Source organism: Canis aureus, chromosome 35 (assembly GCF_053574225.1).
Source record: "Canis aureus isolate CA01 chromosome 35, VMU_Caureus_v.1.0, whole genome shotgun sequence".
Lineage (NCBI taxonomy): Eukaryota > Metazoa > Chordata > Mammalia > Carnivora > Canidae > Canis > Canis aureus.
This window is the reverse complement of record NC_135645.1, coordinates 3,283,637-3,310,981: the sequence shown is the minus strand read 5'-3', so window position 1 is coordinate 3,310,981 and position 27,345 is coordinate 3,283,637. Positions and strand designations below refer to the sequence as shown.

At 42.0% G+C, this 27,345-nt stretch overlaps 1 protein-coding gene and 1 long non-coding RNA gene across 2 annotated transcripts in view; one reads left to right on the top strand and one right to left on the bottom strand.

Annotated features, from left to right (window-relative positions):
• Positions 1–902: 902 nt before the first annotated feature.
• Positions 903–11,711, top strand: LOC144305583 (uncharacterized). The gene is made up of 5 exons (XR_013372577.1): positions 903–1,265; positions 2,272–2,363; positions 4,802–4,867; positions 6,601–6,727; positions 7,724–11,711. It is a non-coding gene; the product is annotated as an uncharacterized LOC144305583 (long non-coding RNA).
• Positions 7,694–27,345, bottom strand: part of SLC12A8 (solute carrier family 12 member 8) — a 111,315-nt gene continuing 91,663 nt past the window's right edge. The window contains exons 10-13 of the mRNA XM_077884556.1: positions 16,752–16,849; positions 16,087–16,204; positions 11,904–11,964; positions 7,694–8,185 (exon numbers count right to left, since the gene is read on the bottom strand). Coding sequence (XP_077740682.1) covers positions 8,023–8,185; positions 11,904–11,964; positions 16,087–16,204; positions 16,752–16,849 — 440 coding nt within the window. The 3' untranslated portion in view covers positions 7,694–8,022. The remainder of the gene's footprint in view (positions 8,186–11,903; positions 11,965–16,086; positions 16,205–16,751; positions 16,850–27,345) is intronic.

The window sequence follows — 27,345 nt, the reverse complement described above, 5'->3', positions numbered from 1 at the left end:
TCTGGGGGGTCACAGTTCTACCCACTGTAACGAAGAAGTTTAGAAACAGTCGTAGAGGGTGAGAGAACTGTGCTAGCGTGGCCAGCCCTGTCAAGGGCTCACAGAAATTACTGGAGGGTGTCCAGCAGCTCTAGCTGTTCCCAGCTTGCCTCCCTTTGCTGACGAGCGTCCAGCATCCCTGGCCTGAGCTGGGGCACCTCAGTCCTCTCCCGCTTCGGGGTACGGTCCCTCCCACCAGGAACAAAGACTTCTGACCTCACTTGACCCCCGCCCCCCCTTCCTGTCTCAGCCTCTGCCTCCCGCTCAGCACAAGAACCCATGCGGACTGAGGCTCCTGACCCTGGCGGCACTAGGGTCACCCCAAGGAGAGAGAGTTCCAGCCCCCCACCCACCCCGGACACTTACTACACCAGCACCATTTTGTTCAGAGCCCCAGAAACAGAGTGCCTTGGGGGCTTGACAAAAGATCTAAAACAATAAACCCATCTCCCTATTCTGCGACTGTCTGTCCCCTTTCTGAAATGTCAGGAATGGCTCATTTTGTGCAGGTGAGCGGGGCTGCCCGGCTGCGCGCCGGACCCCAGGCCCAGGGAGCCCCTTGCTGCCTCCGCGCACCCATGCGTTTGTGCGTTTGCACCGAGGGCCAAGAGGAGCCAGAAACACCACCGTCCGGCTGCGAAGCTCTGGGACCTCCTCCAGGGAGGAAGGCTGGCTCACGGCTTGGCCGGGCTCCCAAGCATCATGTACAGCAAGGCTGAGTAACAACTTAGCTTGGGGTTGGTCCTCGAATGACCTTCCTTTTCTTGTCTGCCCATCTGAAAGGACCATTCCGCTCCAAACAACATTCCTCCGATAAAATCGGTTACACACTGTAAACGTCAATGAGCCAGGAACATTCTCCGACGCAACAGGATTCTGATAAAGCGGCCTTATTCTGCAAAACCTTCCAGCGTGAACAATCCTCCCTGGAGCAGGCAGGGAAATTCCTAGGATGCCAGGACACCGGGCGGGCCCGAGGGGGAGGGCGCGAAACTCAGGTGAACTTCCCACCGTGGGCCGAGGGCCGAGCGAGGGCCGAGGGGCCTGGCCTTTCAGCCGTCGTCGTTTCATTCGGTCAAGAAGTCGACGCCTATTTGATGAGCGCGTCCCAAGTGCTGGGCCCCGATCCAGAGTCCCTGGGGAGGCGACACCTTCGTGGGATCACAGAGCTCCCGGACTTTGAACAAGCGGCCCCGATGCACAGTCCGGTGGCGGCTGGCGAGCAAGTGCGACCTCCACACCTTTACCTTTACCTCCCTCTCAGCGGGATCCCCCTCCCGTGGCTCCTCTTTGCCTCATCTGTGAGGCTGCTCCCCCCTCTCACCCTTGGCACCCCCCATTTTTTTGGGTCTTTCTCTGTTGACAGGTGTCTCCTCCGTGGGGCTGTTTCTACTTCTTTCCTTGTCTATTTTTCTTCGTGTCTCACTTCACATCACTGAGCGCCTCCGGGCCCATCCATTCCTCTACTTCTCCATCAGGCTGTTCTGTTTTTCTCTGTGTGTGGCTTTCTTCCAATCAGCTCATGTGCAATTTTCCTCTCCTCCTCCTTTCTGTCTCTTCTCTTTAACAAACTGTTACGTGGAACGAAAGGCCCGTACAAAAATCTTTGCGGAACCAACTTTTACATTCTCTGGGTTTTATTTTTATTTTTTTATTTTGGGGTTTTATTTTTAAAATTGGTTGAAGAATTTGGGTGCTTCTCTGTGTTGTCTCAATTTCTGAGGGCATGAACAACCACTTGAAACTTTTTATCAAAATGTGGTCTACATAGAAAAAAGTACGCCTGTGCTGTGTCATAAACGTGTCCTGCAGAGCTCAATGAATCTCACTAATAGAACGTTTGTGTGCTCGGCACTCAGAGGGGAAAATACCCGTGTTCCCTTCCACTCTCTGCCGCCGTGGGTCATCACCATCCTGACCTCTTTCAGTATGGGTTAAACTAAATGATGGTTACGCTAGGAGTCTCTTGATTTCTCTATTTTTAAAATTTGAAGGAAAAAAAAAAGGAACATTTGAACCTGTGACTTTCATTAGGCAAAAGATCTCTCTAATCTCTGATCCACTATGGACAATAAAAGCTAAGTAAAAGATAAGTAAATAAGTAATAATAAGTAAATAATAAATAATAATAATTTACAAATAAGTTTCAAAGATAAGTAAATAATCAGTAATAATAATTTACAAATAATAAGTAAAAGATAATACATGTCTCAAAATCTCCTGTTTCCAAAGGTCTTGGTTTCTCATGAGCAAGTGGAAATATATGGCCCGTGACATTTTTGCTCCTTCTAAGTAGCCCTGGCATTTGAGGGCTCCTCATCTAGGTGAGCAAGAACAACCTCACTGGCTGAGCTGCAGGGACCCGAGCCATAGGCCCGGGCCCCACAGGAGGAGGGAGGTACCCACAAAAGACACACAGAAGGCCAAGGCTGAGCTCATCTTCAGACACCAGCCCGGTGCCCTGTCCACTCCCCTGTACTGTCCTCACTTGGTAAGGAGGGAATTGGAAAAGAGTGTGGGACAGGAAATAGGGCTACGCAGGTGCTGACTAGCAGAGCAAATCTAGGGCTCTGTACTCTCGGCCAACATGGGGTCCATTTATTGATGTAGGGACGCCGGTGCGGTCCACACACTGGCGTGGAGGCAGCCTAGGCACCCGCTACAAGTTCCACCCAATTCTTCCTTCCTATCCAACCCAGACAAACCCTGTGCTCTGAGACTTGCACCCTCAGGGAGCTCCCCCACACTCCCAGGGTGCTCTGGGGACGCATGCCTGCAGGGTCCCTGCCCTTGTCTGGGTGGGGACAGAGGGTGGTCTGAATGAGAGAGCAATCTGGGAAGAGACCATATGTGTGGGAAGGGTTCCGAGTGGGAACTCCTGTGCAGATGGAGAAATGGATGAGAGTCTAGATGCCACATTGGGGATTCTTGGTCCTGGCAGGATAGGAGAGTTGCCAGGGGAGTTTTTTTATATATAAAATGCCAGTGCCAGGAATACACGTTCCTCACCAGAATCTCTTGTGGTGGGACCGGGGCATCAGTAGTCTTCAAAAGCTCCCAGGTGATGCCCATTAGATGTGCATCTGGGGTTGAAAACCACTGCCTTAAACTTAGTGCAGCGGGAAACAGAGACTGAGTGTAAGCTTTCAGCGGTAGACGGATGTGATCAAAACGGTTGCTCAGGAAGCATTTATTGAGCACCTACTCTGTACCAGCAGGCACTATGCTAGGTTCTGGGTACACAGTGATGAGGAAGACATAGATAGTCCCTGCCCCTGACTAGCCAGCAGATTAGGAGAAAATACAGGTCCTCACACGAGTATAAAAAGTTATTTTACGAAAGTATGAGCAAGTCCTCTAAGAGCATAGAGGATTGGCTGGAGAAAGCTTTCTTAGAGAGGTGACATCAGAATTCTTTCCTGAAGGAGTCGGCCAAGCAAAGAAAACAGAAGAGAACATTCTAAGTGGAATAAAGAGTGTGACACAGGTGCCGAGTGCTACAGAGAGCTGGCCAGGCGCAGCACGGCCCACTGAGGCAGGGGTCCCCTCTGCTCTGGAATGTTGGGCTCGCAGACGTCAAGAACCACTGCCGTGATCGGTAGATGGTTTGCTTTCTGTCTGTGCTGCTCCTCACCGTAGGGGACATGGGGCCAGTGGTAGCAGGCGCCACTCCCTGCCGCCGCCTCCACCTCCGCTTCCCCCAAACACCATGTCTCACCTACGGTGCCCATGGAGAAGATGGAGCTACCGCCCAAGCTCCCTCGGCCACAGCACTGCAGAAGCAAGGGACACTTCTGTCCCCACCCCACTGGCATCCTACATTTGCTCCTCTCCGTGGGAGTGGGAGGCCAGTCTAACTGGTCAAATCTGGGGCCACATTTCATTGGTGAACAGGGCCCAGGATTGAAAGGCGATGTGTGGCCACCGTACGATCTCTGCTCACCGGTTACTGGGTGGTAAGGCCAGCTGGTCAATGTCTTCCTTGATTCCAGCTCCTCATCCAAGGGTCCTTGGGAGAAGTGAATTCTTAGGTTCAAAAGTTAGACATACTTCAACCTTCTGACCTCAGCTGCCTTCCCGCCTATAGCTCTTATACCCTTGTCCGGGTATTAATACATAAATTAGCACATTTTCCCATCCTTTAACTATACTCCCTCAGTCAGAAACCTGGAGGGGAGGGTGGAAGATGGAATCTGGAACCTCAAACCTCCACATTGATTTATAATTGTTTGTGCAGGATATACTCTATTGTGTAGGTCAGAAGACTTAGCATGATTCCCAGAGACATCTGAGAAATGACTTCTGTTCTGGTTCTCAGCCCTGAACTCAAGAATGCTCTAGAATTGGGCTGTACTCACCCTGAAAGTTTAAGGGTGGTGGCTGAGTTCATTTCTGTCTGAGTGGCCTGTGATTATATTTTTACATTATAAAGCTCTGAGATTGGCTCAGGTGAGGTGGTCTTGGGCATGTGTACAGGTGCTGCTCCAGCCATAGTTGGGTAGATAGATGGGTAGATCAATGGTTGGATGGGTGGATAAATGGCTAGATCAACAGGTGAGTGGGTAGGTAGATAGATGGATGGAGGGATGATGAATCATTGGATAGATTTTCAATAGACAGTATGGTGTGAAAGGAGACATCCATGGTTCTAGAAGGTCTGAGATGATCCTTACTCATTCACACACTTACTCATTCTCAACTACAGCTGTGTACTTCTTGACAAAAATCTTAAGGCTGCAATCTTCCCCTCTGTCTCTTTTAGAAAATGTTCCAAGTCTCACTGCCATGTATCCCGACCCTGCTGCGGACAGTTTTGAGCATCCTTTAGGTAAGCAAACTTCATCTGAATGATCTAGTGACACCTAGTTCCCATTTTTCTGACAACTGCACTTACTACTGACCTTTGTTATTATACAAGTTGTATACAACATCTCTTACGTGCCACCTCAGATCACTCTGTCCCACCTGTCTCTGGGGCCGAGGCCAATTGTTTCATCTCAGTCACTACCGCAGAAACCAGTTCTGCTGGGCTCCAGCCAACGGCATGCACACCGGTTGCTGTTTGCTGTAGAATTTGGTGGGTATTCATACAGTGCAAATCACACGCGTGGGCAGCACTGAGGTGGGGAGTGGCTTACATCTCATGGCTAACCTTGGACTGTGGGAAACAAAAACCAGTGGATGAATTCTCATCCTTTCCTCCCTCTGCAAGAAGGTCTTGAGATGCAGGTGTCCCTACAGGCTCTCAGAAGGGTCCTTCGAGATGAAGCGTTCAGCTGCCCCTGATGCTGAGTTTTTGCTAAGTCAATGCCGAGCCTTCCTCCCTGTTTCCCTCCCATTTTCTCTCACTTCTGCTTCCCTGTGTGCACCCGAAGAAAGCAACAGCACATAAACTTTTGCTCTCTGGGGATCCCAGGCTAAGATCTGATGACTGCTGTACTGGTTACTATTACTTTTGATACAAAATGATTGGGCTAAACATGAGGTTTTTCAGACCTAATTAGAGTATTCAGTGAATTTAGTATCTGTCTCCCACACTAGACTGTGAGCTATTCATGTAGTTACCCCAACACTGAGTGGAACGCTGGCATTCTTCACCTCATTCTCCTCTTCCTCTTTTCCGTAACATTAATGATGTTGGGGAAGTTCTTATCCTGGATACTTGAATCTGCTGTGTATGGTTTGCAACAGTACCATCATCTCAGAGGGGTTACTTTTTTCCAGCTTGTTCTGCAGAATTCAAAAGAGCAAAATGCAGAATCATCTAAGGTTTCTGCAGTAGGCTGAGAAGTGGTACCCCAAAAGATAGCCACATCCCAAAGCCTTAAGGCCCTTAGGATGAGGTATCCTGGATTGTGTGTGTGGACCCTTCATGCAGTCACATGGATCCTTATGAGTGAGGCAGAGGTTGACATCACACACACAGAGGAGAGGGGGTGTGACCATGGAGGCGAGAGATTTGAGGCTGTTGGCCATGGAGATGGGAGGGATGTGGCCAAAGGGTAAAGACTGCCCACAGCCACCAGAAGCTGGAAGAGGCAGGGCTGGAATTCATCCCAGTGATCAGAGCCGCTGGAGGGAGCACAGCCCTACTAACACCTTGATTTCAGTGACACTGATGTTGGGTGTCTGGCCTCCAGAACTGTGAGAATATGTTTCAGATACTTAGACCAGGGGCAGCCCGGGTGGCTCAGTGGTTTGGCTCTGCCTTCAGGCCCAGGGTGTGATCCTGGAGACCCGGGATCGAGTCCCATGTCAGGCTCCCTGCATGGAGCCTGCTTCTCCCTCTGCCTGTGTCTCTGCCTCTTGCTCTGTCTCTCATGAATAAATAAAATCTTAAAAAAAAAAAAAAAAAAAGAGAAACTTAGACCAGTTTCTTCTTAGAAAGGGCCCTCAGAGATCACCAACCTTGGCCTTCATGAATACGGTCACTGTATGAAGCTACTATTTCCCACACGCCAATGGACTTTGCTTTAAGTTGCTTCTAACGATGGTCGGGAGTCTGGTGTTTAACTCACGTGGTGCATAAGCAGTCATCATAAACTTGACCTCATTTCCTAGGAGAGAATAAGATCCAACTGGCCCCTCATCATGACCTTCCCACCCCGCTGGCTTGAAGCCTATTCCACCCAGTGGGCCAACACTCCTCAACCCAGGGCCCCAGGACGGCCTGCGTGGAATCGCTGAGGTACTCATTAAAAATGGCAAGTCCGGGACTCTACCCCAAACCTACCAAGTAAGAAATCTATGGATGAGGTGCAGAAATCTGCACTTTTAACAAGGCTCTCAGGTGAGTCTCCACACACACCGGCTTGAGAGCGTCTCCTACAGAAGAAAGGGATCAGAACGGATCCAGTGGTACTTCCCTCTGGCTTAGCAGGGAACCCACCAACTCGGGTCCAGGTGCCGGATTTACCAGGGGGAAGCTACGGCCTGGTCCCCAGGACTGCATGCTTGTGATGAAAGCCACCCTGAACTCACAGAGGAGCCAAAAAAGTCCTGTCCCCTCGTGCATTCATACTGTAACATAGCTGCAAAGGTGTCCACAGAGCTGGGGGCTCACAAAGGCTTTCGAGAACATGAGTCCCCATTACGCATTTCACGGTAATTTAACTTTTTAATTAAAAAGACCTTCCCTAAACAACAATAGCTTGCAAATGCAGGTGGCCTTTGATCTTACAATTCCACTTCTGGGACTTTATCCTACAGATAGACTTTATGCTTGTACATATGTACAAAATTATTCACTGCAGAACTGATGATAATAGCGAAACATTGGAAACAATCCAAATGTCATCATTGTGGAATTGATGAAATAAATTATACCACATTCATACAATGAAAAATAAGGAGGAAACTGTGTACGTATTGATATGGAAATGTGTCCAGGTTCAGGGGAAAAGCAAGGTGAAGAACACATGTAGAATAGTCTACCTTTTGTGTATAAAAAGGAGTAATAGGAACCCACATCCCTACTTACGTGTATATTCATAAAGGCTGGAAGTATGTGTAAGAACAGTGGTTACCTCTGGGGCAGGGGATGACCATATGGGGAACAAGGATGGGAGGGAGATTTTTCACTATGTATATGATTATCCTTTGATGTTTAGAACCATGTGAGTGTACTATTTATTCAAAAAATAATACAATAAAATTTAAAATAATCATTTATTGTGGCCCTCAGAACAAGCAACCTGACCTGATTCTCCACACCTGCAAGTCTTGATGTCTGTATGGAGCTCTTCAGACTGGGTGCATGTTTTGGAAGCCACAGCCATTCCAGTGGTTACCCTGGTGAGATGGGTGCTCCCAGACCAGAATACAGATTTCCATTGTCCAGACCAGCAGTGGGAGGACAGGTCTTTGAGTTTCTTACTGAGGAGAACCAGCATCATGAAGGTTCTGGGATGTGGCTCCATTGTGCATTGGACAGCTCCAAGAGAGGAGGGTCCCTGGGCTGCCTACTAATGAGTACTCAGTACCTCAGTACTGAGACATCAGCTGTTCCCGACTCACAAGGGAGGAATGATGGTAGCGATCCCGAGTAGCGAAGTCTGCGTTCTCCTGGGTGAGCTGAGTCATCTTCGTGTCAACCCTAGCCAGGGACGGTGCCAAAATTATCTGCTCTTGGGGAGATCTCAAGCTCCTTCAGGGAGAGAAACACAGAGGCGGTCAGATAGAAAAAGTGTTAAACAGTGGAGATGTCTCCTCTAGGATAGAATAATGCTTTGCAAAAAAATGTCATTGTGCTTATTATTTTACATGTATTTATTTAAAAAAAATTTTATTGGAGTTCAATTTGCCAACATATAGCATAACATCCAGTGCTCATCCCACCAAGTGCCCCCCTCAGTGCCCATCACCCAGTCACCCCAACCTCCCGCCCACTTCCCTTTTCACTACCCCTTGTTCGTTTCCCAGATTAACATGTATTTAAATAAAATAACCCAAACTATAAAAAATAAATATCAAATGAGGACAGTGATCTTTACCTCTCTTTAATAGAAACATATAAAACTGTACCCACCCAATAGGAGACAACCCTCAAGGATAACCTTCCAAATGGTGTCATGTTGGGGCCCTACAGCTTTCCTTTGCTTTCTTGCCAAATGAAGTAATGGGATGGAGAGGCTGGAAAACCAAGAGTGGAAAGAGAAGCTTTCTCTTTGGTTCTTTGGAAAGAACATCGAATGAGGAATGATTTCTGGGGCTGAGGTTTACTTAGGAAGCAGTTATGAGGGGAGCTGCAAAGACTTTTGGCACTAAATTAGCCTGAAGACAAAAAGCAAGTCGTGTTGTGGATTCCATTGTCACTGAAGTGTCTACACACAGTTGGAGTTAGAATAAACTGGGAAAGGAAAATGTGAGATACAAGAGGAAAGTGCTAGAGGCAGAATGCAGTAGGAAAGATCAGACCGGCAGTCAGAGCGCCTGCAGAGGATGGACAGTCCCAGCGCTGCCATCAGCCTCACCGCCCAGGCCATCAGACCTCTGCCGCCTTGATTTCTCATCTTCGGTTCCCTCAGTCTATCGTAGGTCCTTAACTCACACCTCAGGCAGGGATTTCCTCAACATTTTACTCAAAAGGAATCTACTTTGTGAGTAGTGATGTTTGATTGTTTAAAGAATATATTCGACAATTACTTTAAAGAGGGAGCAACCTGACATCCTGCACTCGTGGAACCTCAGTGGGAAGCGCCGGTTGCCTCTGACAATAGAAGTTCCGAAGTCACAGGACTAAGGCTTGTAGCCACTTTCTGAGAACATATCTAAATTAGATACATGGAGATTTTCTGAGAAATGAGTGAGCTGCTATAAAGGGTGAATCTTCAAGAAGTAACATAGCCAACATACAAGGTGTTTATGCCAGTGTATTTTTTGTTGTTAATGCTTTTTTTTTTCTTTTAAAGGTAAAACCATTGTATTCTTCTGAGTTCAGGTAAATACTATGCTTCACTTTTAGACCAGAATGGCCTGAGAATTCTTACTTGCTAGGACTTCTGGGAAGAAAGCCCTGTCAAGGTTAGGCTTTATTTCACATAATTCTGGGAATTGTATACATAACAGAAGGAACAACATAGCCAAAGTCCTTTGCCCAAACAAATTCTTTGTTTCTTTCTTTAAAAAATTCTTTTTTAAAAAATATTCTTTTTTTAAAAAAATATTTTATTTATTCATGAGAGTCACAGACTGAGAGAGGCAGAGACACAGGCAGAGGGAGAAGCAGGCTCCTCACAGGGAGCCCGATGTGGGACTCGATCCCGGGACCCCAGGATCACTCCCTGAACCAAAGGCAGACACTCAACCACTGAGCCACCCAGGCGTCCCTGCCCAAACACATTCTACAGTATTATTCTTCTTTGGTTTTGAAGAGCATCTAGGGGAAGTGAGGGGAACAAAATCTTTGAAACTACAAAATAGCAATTTCTACTTTTAAGTGAATCCTCCTCTCTCGGTCCTTTAACCTTCCTGAATAACCACCACAGGATCTCATCCAGTAGCCATGTGAGGCCAGCAAGTGTGATGTTGAGACTTAGCTGAGGCCTCCATCACCCACTTGACAAGCCCACGGAGCTGTGAATGAATAGTGTGCACTGGGTTCTATTCCATCTAAAGCATTATCCTTTTCTAAGAATAATCTTCTCCAAAGACATTGTTTTTTCTCAATAGTACTATGGTGACCTCAGAGGTGAAATTCCTGGAATTCAGAGTGCAGCTTAAGGTGTAGTGACCTCCCATGGTCTTTAATAGGCTTTAAAACCAGAAATGCCTAAAAATATTCCTGTGAATCAGATAAGCCAAGTACTATCAACCACACACCACCTGCAGCTCCAGATTCTGTAGGCAGCTTCTATACAGAATCTATGTCCCCTCAACCTCTACTTTCCTCAGGACTCGGTGGCAGGGGAGAGAGATCAGTACTGGTATATTGTGACCTAAGTCACCCAACCTGGTGCCCCAGACTGGAAGAGAGGCCAAGGGGTGACCTGCCCCCTCCTACTCTTGCACAAAGGACAATAGCCCAGCTTCCAGGCAGAGGACAGGGCTTCTCCCCTCACACACCACCTCCTCCTGAGCCTCTCCCTGATGGTTTCCATAGCCCCTGCTTCTTGTTGTTCATCATCGTAGGCTCTAGCACCAAGGGTTCATTTCTTTTGCCAACTTGAACAGACTGGTAGTGCTTGCAAAGCATTGTTTTAGAAGGATTCTTAGGCGAGAGGAATGGGGAGTTATTGTTTAATGGGGATAGACTTTCTGTTTTGCAAGATGGAGAGTTCTGGAGATGGATGGTGGTGATGGTTGCACAATGATGCAAATGTACTTAATGCCACTAAATTGCACACTTAAAAATGGTTAAAATGGCAGAGGCGGGGAGCACCTGGGTGGCTCAGTCAGTTAAATGTTCGACTCCTGATCTCGGCTCAGGTCTTTATCTCAGGGTTGTGAGTTCAAGCCCCGCGCTGGGCATGGAGTCCACTTAAATGGTTAAGATGATAAGATTTATGATATGTCTATTTTATCACAATAAAGAAAAATGGAAAGAAAAACAAAAAGAGGATTCTGAATTAACATTTGGGATCAATGGGAAAGGCTCCCATCATCCATCAGCAATGTCAGGGTACAGAAGGTGGAAATATTGGGAAATGCAACCCAGATAACTACAGTTTCAAAAACAAACCAACAAAATGAAACCAAACAAACACTTGGTTGGGTCCTGCCTGGATTTTCCCAGCCTGCAGGTCTGACTCCTCACTGGTATTGAAAGAGGAGGGAAGTGATTTTCCAGAGTCCTGAGGCCTTCAAAGTTGAGGAAGCATTGGTACCGGAAGGGTGGAGGAGGAAGAGGAAAGAGATTAGAGCACTCCTGAAATCTTACCTTCGACATGAGGCCTCCTCCTGCTTCTCCCTTTCCCTGTGTATTTGAACATGGGAGGCCCACAGAAATCCTCCAGAATCTCTGCTCTGTTTCTGTACTTGACCTCTGCGCTTTTGCCAACACAATCATTTCAACTGCCTCCGGTTTGGGATGGCAGTAGGGGAGGCCTTCAGGCCTTAGTCTTGTGTATGATTGTGTACTGACACTGGTGCGTCTTAGACTGTGAACTCACTGACAGCAGCTCTCTTGACTCAGCACTCAGCAATCAGATTCTAGATAAAGCCTCTGTTCATGATTCCTGAGGGTATGAAGAGAAGACCTGAGCCACAGGAGGCTCCTGCTGAGCTGAGGCTGGGGGAGCAGGATGGTGGAAGGCAGTGACAGTGGAGTCTGAGTGTCCTCGAGGTGGTCAAATGTCAGGTTCCCTTACACCTAACCAGGGACTGGACACCCTGAGTACCTCCCAGAGCCCCAGATTAGCACAGACCTGCAGGAGGGGATCAGAAGGGACTTCATCCACCTGAAGAAGCTGAAGTTAGAGGCTAATCCTGCAGGGAAGACATGTACATATATATATATAAATATTAATAAAGGCTCTACATCCAGACCCAATTGATAAGTTGATAAATCCTATTCTAATCAGTGTATCCGATGTCAGGATATTTGGTATCATGATAATCTCACTTCAAACTTCAGCTCTGATGTGTCTACATATGGAGCCAACTGTTCACTTAACACCCTTTGAAACATTCTAAGTGCCAGATCCTGTGGGTATTGTACTGTGAGTGCTCCAAGATGAAAAAAACGTCTTTTGCATGCTTAAAGAGTGAATGGTTTATTAAAAAAAAAAAAAAAAAAAGAGTGAATGGTCTAGAAGGGGATTTTATAGCATGTATTTAACATATTATCAATGTGAATTTAAGAAAAAAAATTACCAAAAAAGACTGAAGTTAGCAAATCCTCTGCAGCACTGTATTTAGTATCTTTCTTGGGATTTTGGATTTTATTTTACTTATTTATTTTAATTTTTTAAAAAAGATTTTATTTATTTATTCATGAGAGACACAGAGAGGCAGAGACACAGGCAGAGGGAGAAGCAGGCTCCCTACAGGTAGCATGATACAGGGACTGGATCCCAGGACCCCGGGATCACGATCTGAGCTAAAGGCAGATACTCAATCACTGAGGCATCCAGGTGTCGAGGACTATCAACTGTTTTTTTTTTTTTTTTAAATCCATCCTTTCTTTGGTATCGATTTAAAAAAATCTCACATAATTAATTATATAGAACTTTAGGAAATCAAATCAAATGTAATTTTATAAAGTGCTTCTCCAAATTATATACATATATAAAGTGGAGTGAATGTATACCCTAAGGCTGGACACTGGACGTAAATATATATATATGGCTGGTTGAAAATTGGTTGATAATATTCCATATATAATCAGGACGTTAGCATTACAGGGCTTATGTTAGAACCTTGGCTAATGTCAACAGGATGCAGCTGATAACGTGTATTTCCTCAGTTTCATTTAGGGTTCTTGTGGTTAAAGAGGGCCAGATTTTAGATTTGTATTAATATCTGCAACTGCAAGAGAAAGTTCCTAATATATTTTGATACTGTCAGAAGGAAGAAAATAAACACAAACATTTTACTGATCCTTCTTGTTTGTGATCATTTAGATTCTAAATTATCTAAGTTTTTAGATGTAGATTGGCCTGATATTTTATTTCATATTTTCCCGAGAATAAATTTCTGGGAAATATTTAAATTTCTTAATATTAAACTAATTTCTGAGAAATTCAGAAGAAATTACTAATGTAATCCCTTATGTTAATTAAAATATATCTATCCCTTAAACTAGCTGATAGGAGGACCTCTCCTTAGCATAACTTTTTCTAAAGCATTATTTTTAATGTAAATGGGACTAAAAATGTTTGAAGTGCTTTTCTTTCAAAACTATACATCAGACTGTTCTAATTCTAAAGGATTTTTTTCTTTTCAGTTTGCCTGGATTGTTATGGTTTGATTTAGTTAGATCTTGACAACTAACTGCTTTATTTTAAATTGGGGCCTCATAGAATTTCCTGAAAAGTCTCTCAACTGTATTTTTTAAAATAGCTTTATTACTGAGGAAAAACAGACATACAATCAGAGTGCTGATTGTGTTTTCTTACTTTCTATATTCTTGATGCTCTGGAATGTATGATCTTAATCCTGGAGATGGGAGCTAATTCCTAGAGATAGCAACCGACTCCCCTGTGAGCATAGTTTGGATATACTAACCAGCCAACCAGTCAGGGCCCTCACCCCCAATCAATCACCTTTTTTGTTAAACTTCCACACACCAAGCCAACACTCCCTTGCCCTAAATCACCCTAAAGCCAGGTACGGGACAACTAGTGACCACACCTATAGCCCAGAGTCCACCAACATTATTCAGACTATCCAATCCTATGTGATAATCCTATTCACAAACACAGTAGATCTCTTCATTTATTTCTTTAAATTCCTCTTCAATTTCTCCTCAGAAATATCTGTAGTTGTTCTCTTCTAGTTTGTAACTAATACACTAATTGATTCAGAATGTTAAATAAATTAAAAAAAAAAAAGAATGTTAAATCAACCTTAAATTCTGGGACACAACCATTTTGTTATGATATATTATCCTTTTTATATATTTTATGTTCAACTTGTTAAAATTTTGTCATGAGTTTTTGCATCTACAGTCACGAGCGATATTGGTGTGGAGTTTTTCAAAGAGTTTCTATAGAATTAATATTCTTTCTTCCTTAAGCATTTGGTAGTTTGCATTAGTGAAGCCGTCTGGACCTAGAGTTTTCTCTGGGGGCAGGGTTTTAATGACAAGATATGTAAATCACCTAAATAGCCCTATATTTCTTCTAGAGTGAGCTTTAATAGTTCCATTTTTCAAAGAATTTGTCCAGTTTATCTCAGTTGCCAAATTTTTTGGCCTATGACTGTTTATAATATTTCTTTGTTTTACTTTTAATATCTGTAGACTCTAGTAATGTTATCTCTCTCACTCCTGCTATAGGTAGTTGTGTGCCTTCTCTCCTTTTATGCCAATCAGTCTAGCTGGAGGTTTGTCAATTTTATTGATCTCGCATAAACAGATTTCTGTCTCATTGCATTGTCTCTATATAAATTTTTAAAATTGATTTCTAGTTTGATCTTTATTTTTTTCCTTTTCTCTTCTTATTTGAGTTTAATTTGCTCTTCTTTCTCTAGTTTCTTAGGTTGGAATCTTGAAACTAACTGCGCCATTTTAAATTGAGGCATCATGGAATTTCCTGAAAAGGGCTCTCAACTGTATTTTTTAAAACAGCTTTATCATTAAGGAATAACAGATATACAATCAGAGTGCTGATTGTGTTTCTTACTTTCTATATTCTTGACGCTCTGGTCATTGATTTCAGAACTTTCTTCTTTTTAGACTATGGTCTATCCTGGTAAATGTTTCATGTATACTCAAAAAGAATGTATACTCTGTCATTAGGTGGAATGTTCTATAAATGTCAGTTTGGTCAGGTTTGTTGACAATGTTCTTCAAGTCTTCTAAAGTCTTACTGATTTTATGCCTATTTATTTCAGCAATTATTGAGAGAGAGGTATCAGAATCTTGGACTATAATCATTAAGTTTTCTATTTCTTTTTGCAATTGTCAGGTTTTGCATCACATGATTTCAAAGCTCTGTTTCTAAGTGTATAAGTATTAAAGTTGTTTTGTCCTATTGAAGAATTTTTCCCTTTACCTTTCAGAAATGACCCTCTTTATCTCTGGTCTGTTTCTGAAATCTATTTTGTCTGGTGTTAGTACAATCACTTCAATTTTATTTTAATTAATGTTATAATGATATTACCTTTTCTCTCCCCTTTGCTCTTAATTTATTTGTGCCTTTATGTTTAAAGCAGATTTCTTGTAGGCAGCATATAGTTGGATAATGCTTTTTTATTCAATCTGACAATCTCAGTGTTAATTGGGAACATTTAACCATTTAATTGGGAATGTTAGACCATTTATATTTAGTGTGCTTATGGATAGGTTTATATAAACCACCTTGCTATTTGTTTTTTGTTTGTCTCATATGTCCCTTATTATCATTTTCTTCCCCCTGCTTTATTATGACTTGAGTATTTTTAAAATTCAATTTAATCTTCTTTATTGGCCTATTAGCTATATCTCTTTGTTGTATTATTTTAGTGGTTGCTTTAGAGTTTGTAGTATATCTTTTAAACTTATCATTGTTTACCTTTAAGTGATATTATAGTATTTCACAGTAGTATTAGAAACCTAAAACAGTATATTTCCATTTCTTTCCTCCAGGCCCTTGTGCTATCGTTGTTACCAATTTTACTGTCAGATGTCTTATAAATTCTCAGAAGTTGCTACACTTGATCTTAGCCAAAAGGCTAGGAAGCAATCAATCTCAGAAGTCGTTATTTTTTATTTGTTACCATTTGTGTGCTGCTATATTTTTCCTCTTGGACTATAAGCTACTTGAAAATAGGATTCATAGTTGAGTCAGTGTTGGCATTTAATAGGAGGTCAAAATGCATTTTTTTCAATGAATGCTAAAGGAGAAGAAGGAAGATGGTGGCAAAAAGGCTCTGATAAAAATAAAAAAAAAAGGTTTTGCTGCTTACCAAGGTGAAGCCCTGGACTGGCCCGACCGATGTAGAAATACACAATGGCAGCAACACCCATGTTAATGAGTGTGTAGACCCACTGAATCACAAACATGATGAGAAGGGACCCAATAGCCTGTGGAAACAGTAGGAAGGGCAAGTCACCTAATGGCTTATCACACAGTAAGCAAGCCACAAGCCCAGGGCCATAAGAAACAATAGTCCCTCTCATCAACCTCTGATCACTATCAATTCTGAACAGTTGAAGTTCACATATAATTCAAAATCTCATTTAAGCAGATATTTGAGAATATACCTGGCAAAAGTACCCTGTAATCAAAACAATCAATAAATAGATATTCTAACCTAGTTCCTTGTCCTACTCCTCCCTAGAAGAAACAAATTAGAGTTAAATTATGCTAATTTGGTATGCCTAGAAATTTAGTGACCCACAGGTTATCACAGGTGATTATTTTTAAAGCAAACCATTGATTAAAATAAGTGGTTCATTAAATATAATCTTACCATTTGTAGTCTCCTTTAAATTCTAATGTAACACACTCAAATCTCATTGCTCCTAGTTAAGACTGTCCTTTCTCCTCTCTCCTATGCAGTGCCCTAGATCAACATCTCTACCTGAATTCTTTCTTAAGGACAATTGAGATGAAGATGAAGTTACTCACCCCTAACAGGGAGACCCAGGGGTTGCACACGTGGGTATAGAAAGAAGTTGGTTTCCTCTGAATATCTTGCTCTTGGAGCCTAGACTTTAGGAAGAAATCTAAAAAATAAATGAGCCAAAGCCTTGGTTACCAATTTGTTACCAAACGCTTTTCTATTTCTATGAGCAAATACCTATAAATTCCTCTTCACCAATTTTGTAACTCAGCCTAAAAAACAATTTTCATTCACCTCAACCATTAATTCCCTTCACCACACTGAAGGCTTGCTTTACTAGTAACTTTACACCTCGTAAATCATAATCTCAATCTATCTCCCTCTGCCTATCACCTCTTTTTTTTTTTTCTTATTTACTCTACTGTCTCTCACCCCAACGGTTCATAGACTACAAAGGGATCTTTAGTCAAATTGCCCTAGTATGTTTTTGCTCTCTATTACCTACCTCCTCTTTTCACTACCTTCTTACCTACCTAAGATTCTGTGGTCCAAGACTAATGGCATTCCCTTGCTTACCTCACCTGCTTCCATACTTCAGTATTCCTCCACAGTCAACTCATTCTCCTACTCTCTGATGTAAAGAATTTACAGCTTCTCCTCTCAAAAGAGAGCTTTTGTATTCTCTTATCACCAAATTCTCTTACCACTAAATCTACCAATCTACTGGCATCTGTACCCTCTTTTCTGCCTTTCTTCCTTTCACAGTGGATGAACAGTCTCAGCTCTTATCCAAGGCAGAACCTATCACTTGTGCCCTGTTTAAATGATGCTTTTGCAGCACCAATTTCTCTATCGTTTACTGAATCATCCCCAACAAATACAAACACATTGTAATTTCCCCCACCTAAACAAATATTTCCCAGTCCACTTCTCAGCTACTGCCCTATTTCTTTATCTTCCTTATAGCAAAACTCCTCAAAAGAATTGCCTGTACAGTCTCTACCTCCCGTTACTTCCTCAGCTCACTCTAAAGATTGTATATAACATTCCACTAAAACTACTCTACCTAAGTTTGTCCATGACTTGAAACTTTTCAAATTCAATGGTCAACTCATGGTCCTCATCCTACTGGGACTTTCAGACAGCATCTGACACACATGATCTCTTTTTTATTGAAACACTTTCTTCTCTTGGTTTGTAGGATGCCTTTCTTCCCTGGTTTTCCTCCTATCTCATTGGCCACTCCTTCTCAGTGTCCTTTGCTGGCTTACAACCTCCTCCCAATTACCAAATACTGGAGTATCCCAACATTTATTTAGTCCCTGGTACTCTTCTTATTTCCATATATCCTCACTCCTAGGAGACGTCATCTAGTCCCAAATGATTCTGAGTACTATCCACATGCTGATGGTCCAAGTTTATATCATCATCGGCCTCTCCCTTGAACTGAAGTTTTGAATATCTAGTTGTCTTCTTAATATCTCCCCTTACCTGGCAAACAAGTACCTCAAATTTTCCCATGGCTAAAACAGAAATCTTTTCTCTACAAGTCTTCTTCATCTGAATAAACGATAACACCATTCACTCAAATACTGAAGATTTATCTTTAACCCCTCTTTTCCTCACACATACATCTATTTCATCAGTAAATCTGGTTTTTACCACCAAAATATATCCAAAATATGAGCAATTCCTTACCACCTCCATTGCTCCCATCCTAGTTCAAGCCACCTTCATCTTTCATCTGATTTATTATAGTGTATTCCTATAGTAGAGACTACAGTCAGAGTACATTTCCCAGGATCTCCTACAGTGAGGTGTGGTCACATGGCTAAATTCTCACCAGTGGAATGTGAACAAAAGTGGTGAGCACCACTTCTGCACCAAGGTATTAGAACAGGTATGCCTCTTCTCTGTGCCTGAAATCTGAACATGGTGACTGAGTCTTGACTTTGCGTGACAAGGTACTGAAGGATAATAAAGTCAAAAGTATGGAAGGAGCTCTTTCCACTGTGTTTGAGCAAGTATATTTTTGATGATTGTTCTAGCAGTTTAGCTTACCTTAATATATTGCCAATAGGCTTTGACTCTTCTCACTTCTCTCTATACAATTCATTCCTCATAAAGCCAGTGATTTTTTTTTTTAAGCCAGTGATTTTTTTAAAGTGATTTTCTTAAAGCCTGAATCTGATTATGTCACAACACTGGCCTACAGGGAGGTCAATGCACTGACCTCCACTTGCCTCACATCCACACCTCCTACCTCTCTCCCCTGGCCGAATCCTTTCCAGTTGCTGCTGGGCTTCTGCTGTTCTTGGAACTTACCAATCCTATTCCCACCTGAACCTTTAAACATGCCATTTCCTCTGCCGTAATTCTTCCCCCACTTCTCTACATGGCTCATCATTTTATACAATTAGATTCTTCATTAAAAGATCCTTTTCTCAGAGATATCTTTTCTGGCAAACCTATCTGAAACAGTACCTTTTTCCCAAGCCTGTCTCTCTCTATCCTGTTATCCTGCTTTATTATTCATCATAGTAGTCCTCACTTCCTGACATCACAGTATATATCTGTTGGCTTGTTTAGTATGTGTCTTCCCCTACTAGAATATAAGCTCAACGACAGCAGAGACTTTCTGTGTCTATTCAGAATGTTCCCCCACACCTGGAACAGTGTTTGAAATGTAGTCAATGTTCTCTACATGTGGTTAAATGAGTAAAGAAACCATCTTAGCCCCCAGAGTAGTCTTTATCCTTTCAACATCTGTCTGCCTTCATCATGTGCTTCCAACTATTATACGTATCTTTTGTACTTCCATACCTTGAGGGCAATGACTGTCTTTTACATCTCTAAATGCCAAATCCTGGCATTTAGAAGTTTATGTATAGGAGGTGCTCAATAAATGTCTTCTCATTAATTGTGGATTAAAATAAACTCCGCCAAAGTTTATGATTGATTTGAATCAATGGCTTTATTACCTTTTTCTAAAAAGTAGGAATACTGTTGATTGCCATTAATTAAATTATACAATTTTAACATGCCCAAGGCGTGATTCATTTTTTCAATCACAGGCTTAGTGAAATGCAGTTGCCTCCCTTGGATTTTTTTTTTTTTTCTCCCTTGGATTATTAAGAAGGAACGGTATTGGTTAAGGACTTAGATTTTTGCTTCTCTGAGATCTGTGAAATGTTAAGCTCACCCTTTCCCAGTTAATCTCAATCTTATACAATCTCAATTACACTGTACATAAGGGAAATTTATGTGTGTGTATGTTTTCTGAGGAACCTGGGGGGAAAAAGAAGGAAGGGGTGTGCCCTCCAGGCAAGCGCATTGGAATTTTATACATCAGCAATGTGAGGAAGAATTCAGGCAAGGATGCTCAACTACTTTGAATAAGTACAATCAACCAGTCAGACAATTCAGAATTTTGAATAGCTATGGTTCCCCTTCCAAAATGACTAAAAGAATTTTTTTTTTTTTTTTCTTGTCAAGGATTTTGCTTAAAGAAGCAAGTCTTATAGTCTAGTGTGGGAGGGGACAGTTTCTCATGGTATAAACTCTAGAATAATAACGAAGAAGGTGACTTTACTTTATCATTGCAAAAGTTTGCAAAACAAACAGGTAAACAAAACCATTCATCATGCATATTAAAAATATCAAATATAATAAAGAATAAACATAATTATGTCAAATTTTAAAATAAAAAATTAAGTAATTTTATAGATATTATTCAAAATAAGTATCAAACCATCTCTGAAAATGTACTCCATATCTTTAGCAGAATAAATACATAGTTCTAGTTAACATATATAAACCAAGAATGTGCATTTCTATAGTCCACTAAGGATCATGTTTCAAGTCCATGTGGTATTTTATTGTTGGTAATACAATTCTTTTAACCACTTTTCAAGTGTTATTTAAATTATTTCTAATTTGTTAGTAATACCAACAATGGAATTATGACAACCTTGAACACATCTCATGGTTTATTGTTTGGTTTTGAGTTGTTTCTTTGATATATAATTCCCCCAGACATACTTACACAATGAGGGAAATGAAAGTTTCATATTTCTTGTTACTTCATGAAAGATGAATCTTCAGAGAGAATAAACCAGAGATGTTATGTCAACTATACTTCAATAATAAAAATTAAAAATAAAAAGAAGGGCAGCCCAGGGGGCTCAGTGGTTTAGCGTTGCCTTCAGCCCAGGGCCTGATCCTGGAGATCCAGGATCAAGTCCCATGTTAGGCTCCCTGCATGGAGCCTGCTTCTCCTTCTGCCTGTGTCTCTACCCCTCTCCCTCTCTGTGTCTCTCATTAATAAATAAGTAAAATCTTAAATAAATAAATAAATAAATAAATAAATAAATAAATAAATAAGGAGGAGGAAGAGGAGAAGAAGAAGAAGAATGAACCAGAGGGACTGTCAGCTATGGCAATGTGAAGAGGTCAGTGAATCCTCTCCACAAGAAGTAAGTATACACCTAGACAGAATAATAAAAAGCAATTATTCGGGGCTCTGGAATTTATCAAAGGGAGACAAATAATTAAGAAGTATTTATTTTTCAAAAACTGCTGGAACTGAGGGTCAGGATAGTGAGAGCCTATGGCCTGGCATCCCATTCCCAGCCCGGTTCTTACTAGCATGGAACCAGTCAGAAACTGGCAGTTTTGCTGCCAGACGGGGAAAACTTGTAAGTTGTGCCTTTGTAAGCTAAACATGGTGAATACAGTAGAAAACCAAAAGGGAAAAGTCCTCAGCTTTGCTAGCCTACGACTTGCCCAGCTAGGGCAAGTAGTGGACCAACCAGAAATTTAATGGAAATATTTAGAAATGAGAGAGCCATAGAAGGGCTATACAAGGACTATATCCCCCCCTATTTCCCTGGCTGGATGGCAAACTATGCTCCTGCCTGGGGGGCCCAAAGAGAGACTGGCAAAAAGTAAAAGCCAGGGGAGACTGAAGAACTAGCTGCAACTTTGCTTGCCAACCTCCACACAGATCCACCGGCAGACAGTGGAGCCTTATGAGCCATACAGACTCAAGGTCAACCCCCAGGAAGCCAGGCTAAAAATTAAAAATAAGAATAAAAATCTGAGTAAGGACATCAGAATCTACATACCACAAAGGAGACAGATCCCATAGTTCAAATCCAGAAAATTTACTAAAACAAACAAAAACCTGGAAACAGCAGAATCAGGAGTTGTCATACTGCATTACCTAAATTGTCTAGTATTCAACCAAAAATTATAAGACATGCAAAGAAATAGGAAATTGACCCATTTCCTATCCAAAGAAACACTGAGTGGGCCTGGGTGTTGGATTTAGCAAAGACTTCAAAGCAGCTAGTATAATAAATATGTTCAGGGGCACCTGGGAGGCTCAGTGGTTGGGCGTCTGTCTTTGGCTCAGGTCCTGGGATCGAGTCCTGCATCAGGCTCCACAATAGAGCCTGCTTCTCACTCTGCTTGTGTCTCTGCCTCTTTCTCTGTATCTCTCATGAATAAATAAATAAAAATCTTTTTTTTAAATTATGTTCAAAGAATTAAAAAAAAAAAAAAAAAAAAAAACAATGTCAAAGGCTCCTGGATGGCTCAGTCAGTTAAGTGTCTGACTTCAGCTCAGGTCAATTTTAGGGCCTGGGATCAAGCCCTGTGTTGGGCTCCCCACTCAGCGGGCATCTGCCTGTCCCTCTGCCCCTCCCTTCATTCATGCTTGCTCTCTCACTCTCTCTCAAATAGATAAATAAAATCTTTAAAAAAAAATACAATGTCAGTGACTTAAGGAAAATATGATGACAAGGACTTTCAAAATAGAGGATATCAACAGAGACACATAAACATTACAATAAAAATGAGGGGCACCTGGGGGGCTCAGCCAGCTAAGCATCAGACTCTTAATTTTGGCTCAGGTCATGGTCTCAGGGTCATGAGATCAAGCCCCAAGTCAGAATCCAGGGAGCCTGCTTGTCCCTCTCCCTCGCTTTCTGTCCCACTTCCCACTCCCACATGCACATATGCACACTCTCTCTCTCAAATAAATAAATAAATCTAAAAAAAGCAAATGAAAATTCTACAGTTAGCAAGTACAATAACATAAACAAAAGCTTTACTATATGGGCTCAACAGCAGATTTGAGACAGCAGAAGAAAGTACCAGTGAACTTGAAGATAGATCAGTAGAAATTATCCAAGCAGAAGAACAGAGAGAAAAAAAATGGAAGAAAAAGAAACAGAGCCCTGGAGGACAATGTAAAGTATATCAATTAATGTGTAGTGAGAGTCCCATAGAGATATGAAAGAAAAAGAAGAGCAGAAAAAATATTTGCAGAAATAATGGCTCCCAAATTTAATGAAAAACTTTAATCGACAGATCTAGAAAGAATGAATTCACTGGAGTGCTTCCAGCATGTGTACATAAACCTGATTACCACAGATCTACTATTTTTTACTTAAATTTTCGATAGCTTAATAGATGGGCAATGATATTTTAAAGGTAGCTTAATCTGTGTTCTTTGAATTAATACGATGGCCTAGTTTATAACAAATACTAACAGCAAGCAGCATACATTTTTTGTAGTGGTTCAGAGCACAGATTCTTTTTTTTCAAATGAGAGTCAGCATGCAACTCTTTTTTTTTTTTTTTTATGATAGTTACACAGAGAGAGAGAGAGAGAGAGAGAGGCGCAGAGACACAGGCAGAGGGAGAAGCAGGCTCCATGCACCGGGAGCCCGACGTGGGATTCGATCCCGGGTCTCCAGGATCGCGCCCTGGGCCAAAGGCAGGCGCCAAACCTCTGCGCCACCCAGGGATCCCAAGAGCACAGATTCTAAAGTGAAAAGGACCTGGGTTCAAATTCTAACTGTCTCATATTCTGAGCAAATGTTTAACTTCTCTTAGCCTCTGTAAGGAGATAATAACAATGCCTAACTCTGAACTTAGATGAGATAATCTGTTAAGTGCTTATCTCAGTGCCAAAAACATGGGACATGCTCGAAAAATACTGGCTATTTTTAACTACCAACAATATTTAACACTTAACAATAAAAGTTTGTTGAATGAACAATGAAAGAGTCTGGGCATTGATTTTTCAGATGTAAATTGTATATTCATCTGCACACTTCTCTTTAGTAGAATCTGGATTTTGACCTTCCTATTTTTAAAAATAATATGCACTGGAAGGTATGCTTTTATCAGCTGTGCTTGTCAGAATAATTGTTTCCTTCTGTGACACTGTGTTGTACAAATGTTTTTTATTTCTATTTAATCAGATCCTTTTTGTCTTTGATGATGTCTTCAATAGTCAGAAATATCTCTCTTGCACAGCTGTTATAAATAAGGAATTTATGGCTATATAAGGTATAAAATACAGCCCAAGTTAATCCTTTTGATCCATTTAATTTCAACAATGTTTACTTAATAGTGATTTGATTCTTATTATTGTATGACATCTGGTCTGTCACAGATTAGGTTCTTTTTTAAAAATATATTTATTTACTTATTCATGAAAGAGAAAGAGAGAGAGAGAGAGAGAGACAGAGACACAAGCAGAGGGAGAAGCAGGCTCCATGCAGGGAGCCTGGCACGGGACTCGATCCCAGGACCCCAGGATCATGCCCTGGGCCAAAGGCAGGCACTAAACCGCTGAGCCACCCAGGGATCCCAGATTGGGTTCTTATAATAGTGTAACTGTTTCTATCCTACTTTATTGATCAGTGTTTCATTTTTTTAAGCTACTATTTTCTCACTTGTGCATCAATTCAGCCTTATGGGGTGCTTGTTGCATGCTTTGTACTATAATACTGTGATAAATATCAGGTGGAAAGACATGGCTTGTGACCAAAGGAAGCTCACAGTCTAGAGGTAAAGGAATAAAACTAATTATTTCTTTTCCTTAAGACAGACAGACAAATAGGCCTGAAGACAAATGTGTAAACAAATTTGATCTAAATGTATAAAACAATGTGCTAATTCTTCATACTACTAGCATGGATCAAATGTTATGCTTGCTAGGAGAGGAAATCAGGAAAGCCTTCTCAGAGGGGGTGTAAATGGGTACAAAAAGTTCGATGGATTTTAAACTATAAGTTGGAGTTGTTCTAGATGGACAAGCAGGAGGTGAAGCAACTGTGAAGATGGAACAGCATATGCACAGGCAGGAAGGAATAAAGAAAAAGATGTGTTTAGAGCACTCATCTAGGTGTAATGAAATACAGAGTATGGGCTGTCATGAGAAAAATGGCCAAAAAGGTAGTACAGGGCAGGGTTGTAAAGAACTCTGCAAATCACACAAAGGATCTTGGACTTTCAATGGATTCGATTAGATTCTGCTGAAGGTTTTTAAGTAAGAGACACATGATGAGGGTTTCATTTTAGGAAGATAATTCAATGGACAATGAGAAGAAGAAACAAGCTGTGGGAGGACCTGGAGGCAGGAGCCTGGTTTGTAGACTTAGCAAGAGCCTGGGTACTGGATGGGAAGGGTCTGCACTAAGGCACAGGCAGTGAGGGTAGAAGAGAGGGAGTGGTCAACAGCTATGACATTTCTATGATTGGGCAACTGGGCAGCAGATGCTTCCTCGATGAAACTGACCACGTCTCTCCTAAAAACCCACTGAGAAGACGGAAAAGGAATTAAATAGGTATAAACTCACAAATGCAAGGAGAATGATAAAGAAAAGATAAAAGCAAGACTTGGAAGATGGAAAAGTGACAGAGGAATGGTAACAGAGTGAGCAGAGCAGGAGAGGATGAACTCTAGGGCCTACAGAGAGGGTACTGGCAAGGAGCAGTGCCATGCACACTGGTAGACGCCAGCAAAGGTGAAGACCAGGCCGTGCCATGTCCCTGGGACACAGTAAGGTACAGAGGACTGGTTGCAAGACTGTATCTGAAGCAGCTGGACACCAGGTTCCTTTCTTCTGCCCACACAGCTAAGTAACAACTCCTTCTTTGTCTGACCCCTTTCCTCTCAAGAAATCAAACCTGTGAGTGCCTGGACTTGGGACACCAGGCACAGCAAAGATTGGGTGAACAGAGCTAGAAACTAGGGAATTAAATTAGTCTGTTCTTAAACAGTAAGACACTCTTAACTCCCCTACTTTCCCCTGCTCCCTGAATGCAAGCAGCCATCTGGGTGAGACAGGAGATTAAAGCATTCTTCTTGGGCAGCCCGGGTGGCTCAGCGGTTTAGCACCTGCCTTCAGCCCAGGGCCTGGTCCTTGAGACCCAGGATCGAGTCCCACCGTCAGGCTCCCTGCATGGAGCCTGCTTCTCCCTCTGCCTGTGTCTCTGCCTCTCTCTCTCTCTCTCTTTCTCTCTCTATGTGTCTCTCATGAATAAATAAAATAAAAAATCTTAAAAAAAATAAATAGGCACTCTTCTCTGGAAGAAATAAAGAGTCCAGAGGAAACTTCTAGATAGTCACATTTTGGGGTCCTCCTGTGAAAAAAGCTAGCTTACTTCCTAATCATTCTATAGTGAGGTGCCCCAAACAACAAGTCTTGTCCAGTATGCATGTCTTCCAAACAGCTTTTTAGTACTTCACTTCCGAGTAGGAAAAGAAACGTAAAAATCAACAGACATTTTAGTAAAGCTTCTTGTATAAGAGAGAGAGAGAAAGGCCAAGTCAAAGAAAAAAGGATCTAGAGAACACAGGTCAATAAAGAGAGCATAAAAAGACTAAAGGGTGAATAAGTAATATCACTAGAGTGATAATATAAGCCATTGTGCCCACAAAACAAGAACGAGATGATGTTCCAATTTTTTAAAAGGTTGGGATGGGGCACTGGTGGCTCAGTCAGTTAAGCATCTGACTCTTGATTTTGGCTCAGGTCATGATCTCAGGGTCCTGGGAGTGAGCCTCACATTGGGCTCCACACACTGGGGAATCTGTTGGAGATTCTCTCCACCTCCCCCCCACTCATGCTTTCTCTCTCTCTCTCAAATAAATAAATCTCTTTAAAATATAGCATAAGGACAAATTGAGTTAAACCAAAACCTCTTAGAAATTAAAACCATGGCAATTGTGACACAAACTGATTGTTGCTATCCAGTCTCTCCTTCTTCCTTTGGAAAAAACCCACACAATTTCATACGAAGCAGCAAAATAATCAGGTAAAAACATATTTACTAGCCTTCCCCCTGAGAATTGCTGGAAAGGCTGGCAAAGTAAGTTCAGGGCTCTATAGCCAGAAATCATATTTCTCAAAATTGATTGATTGATTTTGATTTTGATAATCTCAAAATCACTCAAAATTATATGTCAGAGCAGTCTAGGAGAGACACTACTATGACAGTCACCAAGGTACAGACACTGAAGTTGCCCACTGATTCTGAAAGCCCTAGACACTGGAGCCAGGTATGCAGTCATCTGCAGCTACCATCAGGCTTTTAGAGAGTTCCTTGAAGTTCCCATTATTCAGGTTTCCGTTCCCAATTCCAGATGTAAGGGGGCTCATCTGATTAGCAGAGCCTTGCCCCCCTCCTGGAACTCTTAGCTGTAGGAGAGGTTGGAAAAGTGAGTTATCTGACATCTTCAGTTTTGAGTGTGAAATACTTGCTTTGCCTCTCACCAAGACTTATAACACTGGTAATTCTTCAAACATAGGGAGATCATTCAATGCTGAGTCAGAAAAAAAAAAAAAGGCAAAAATC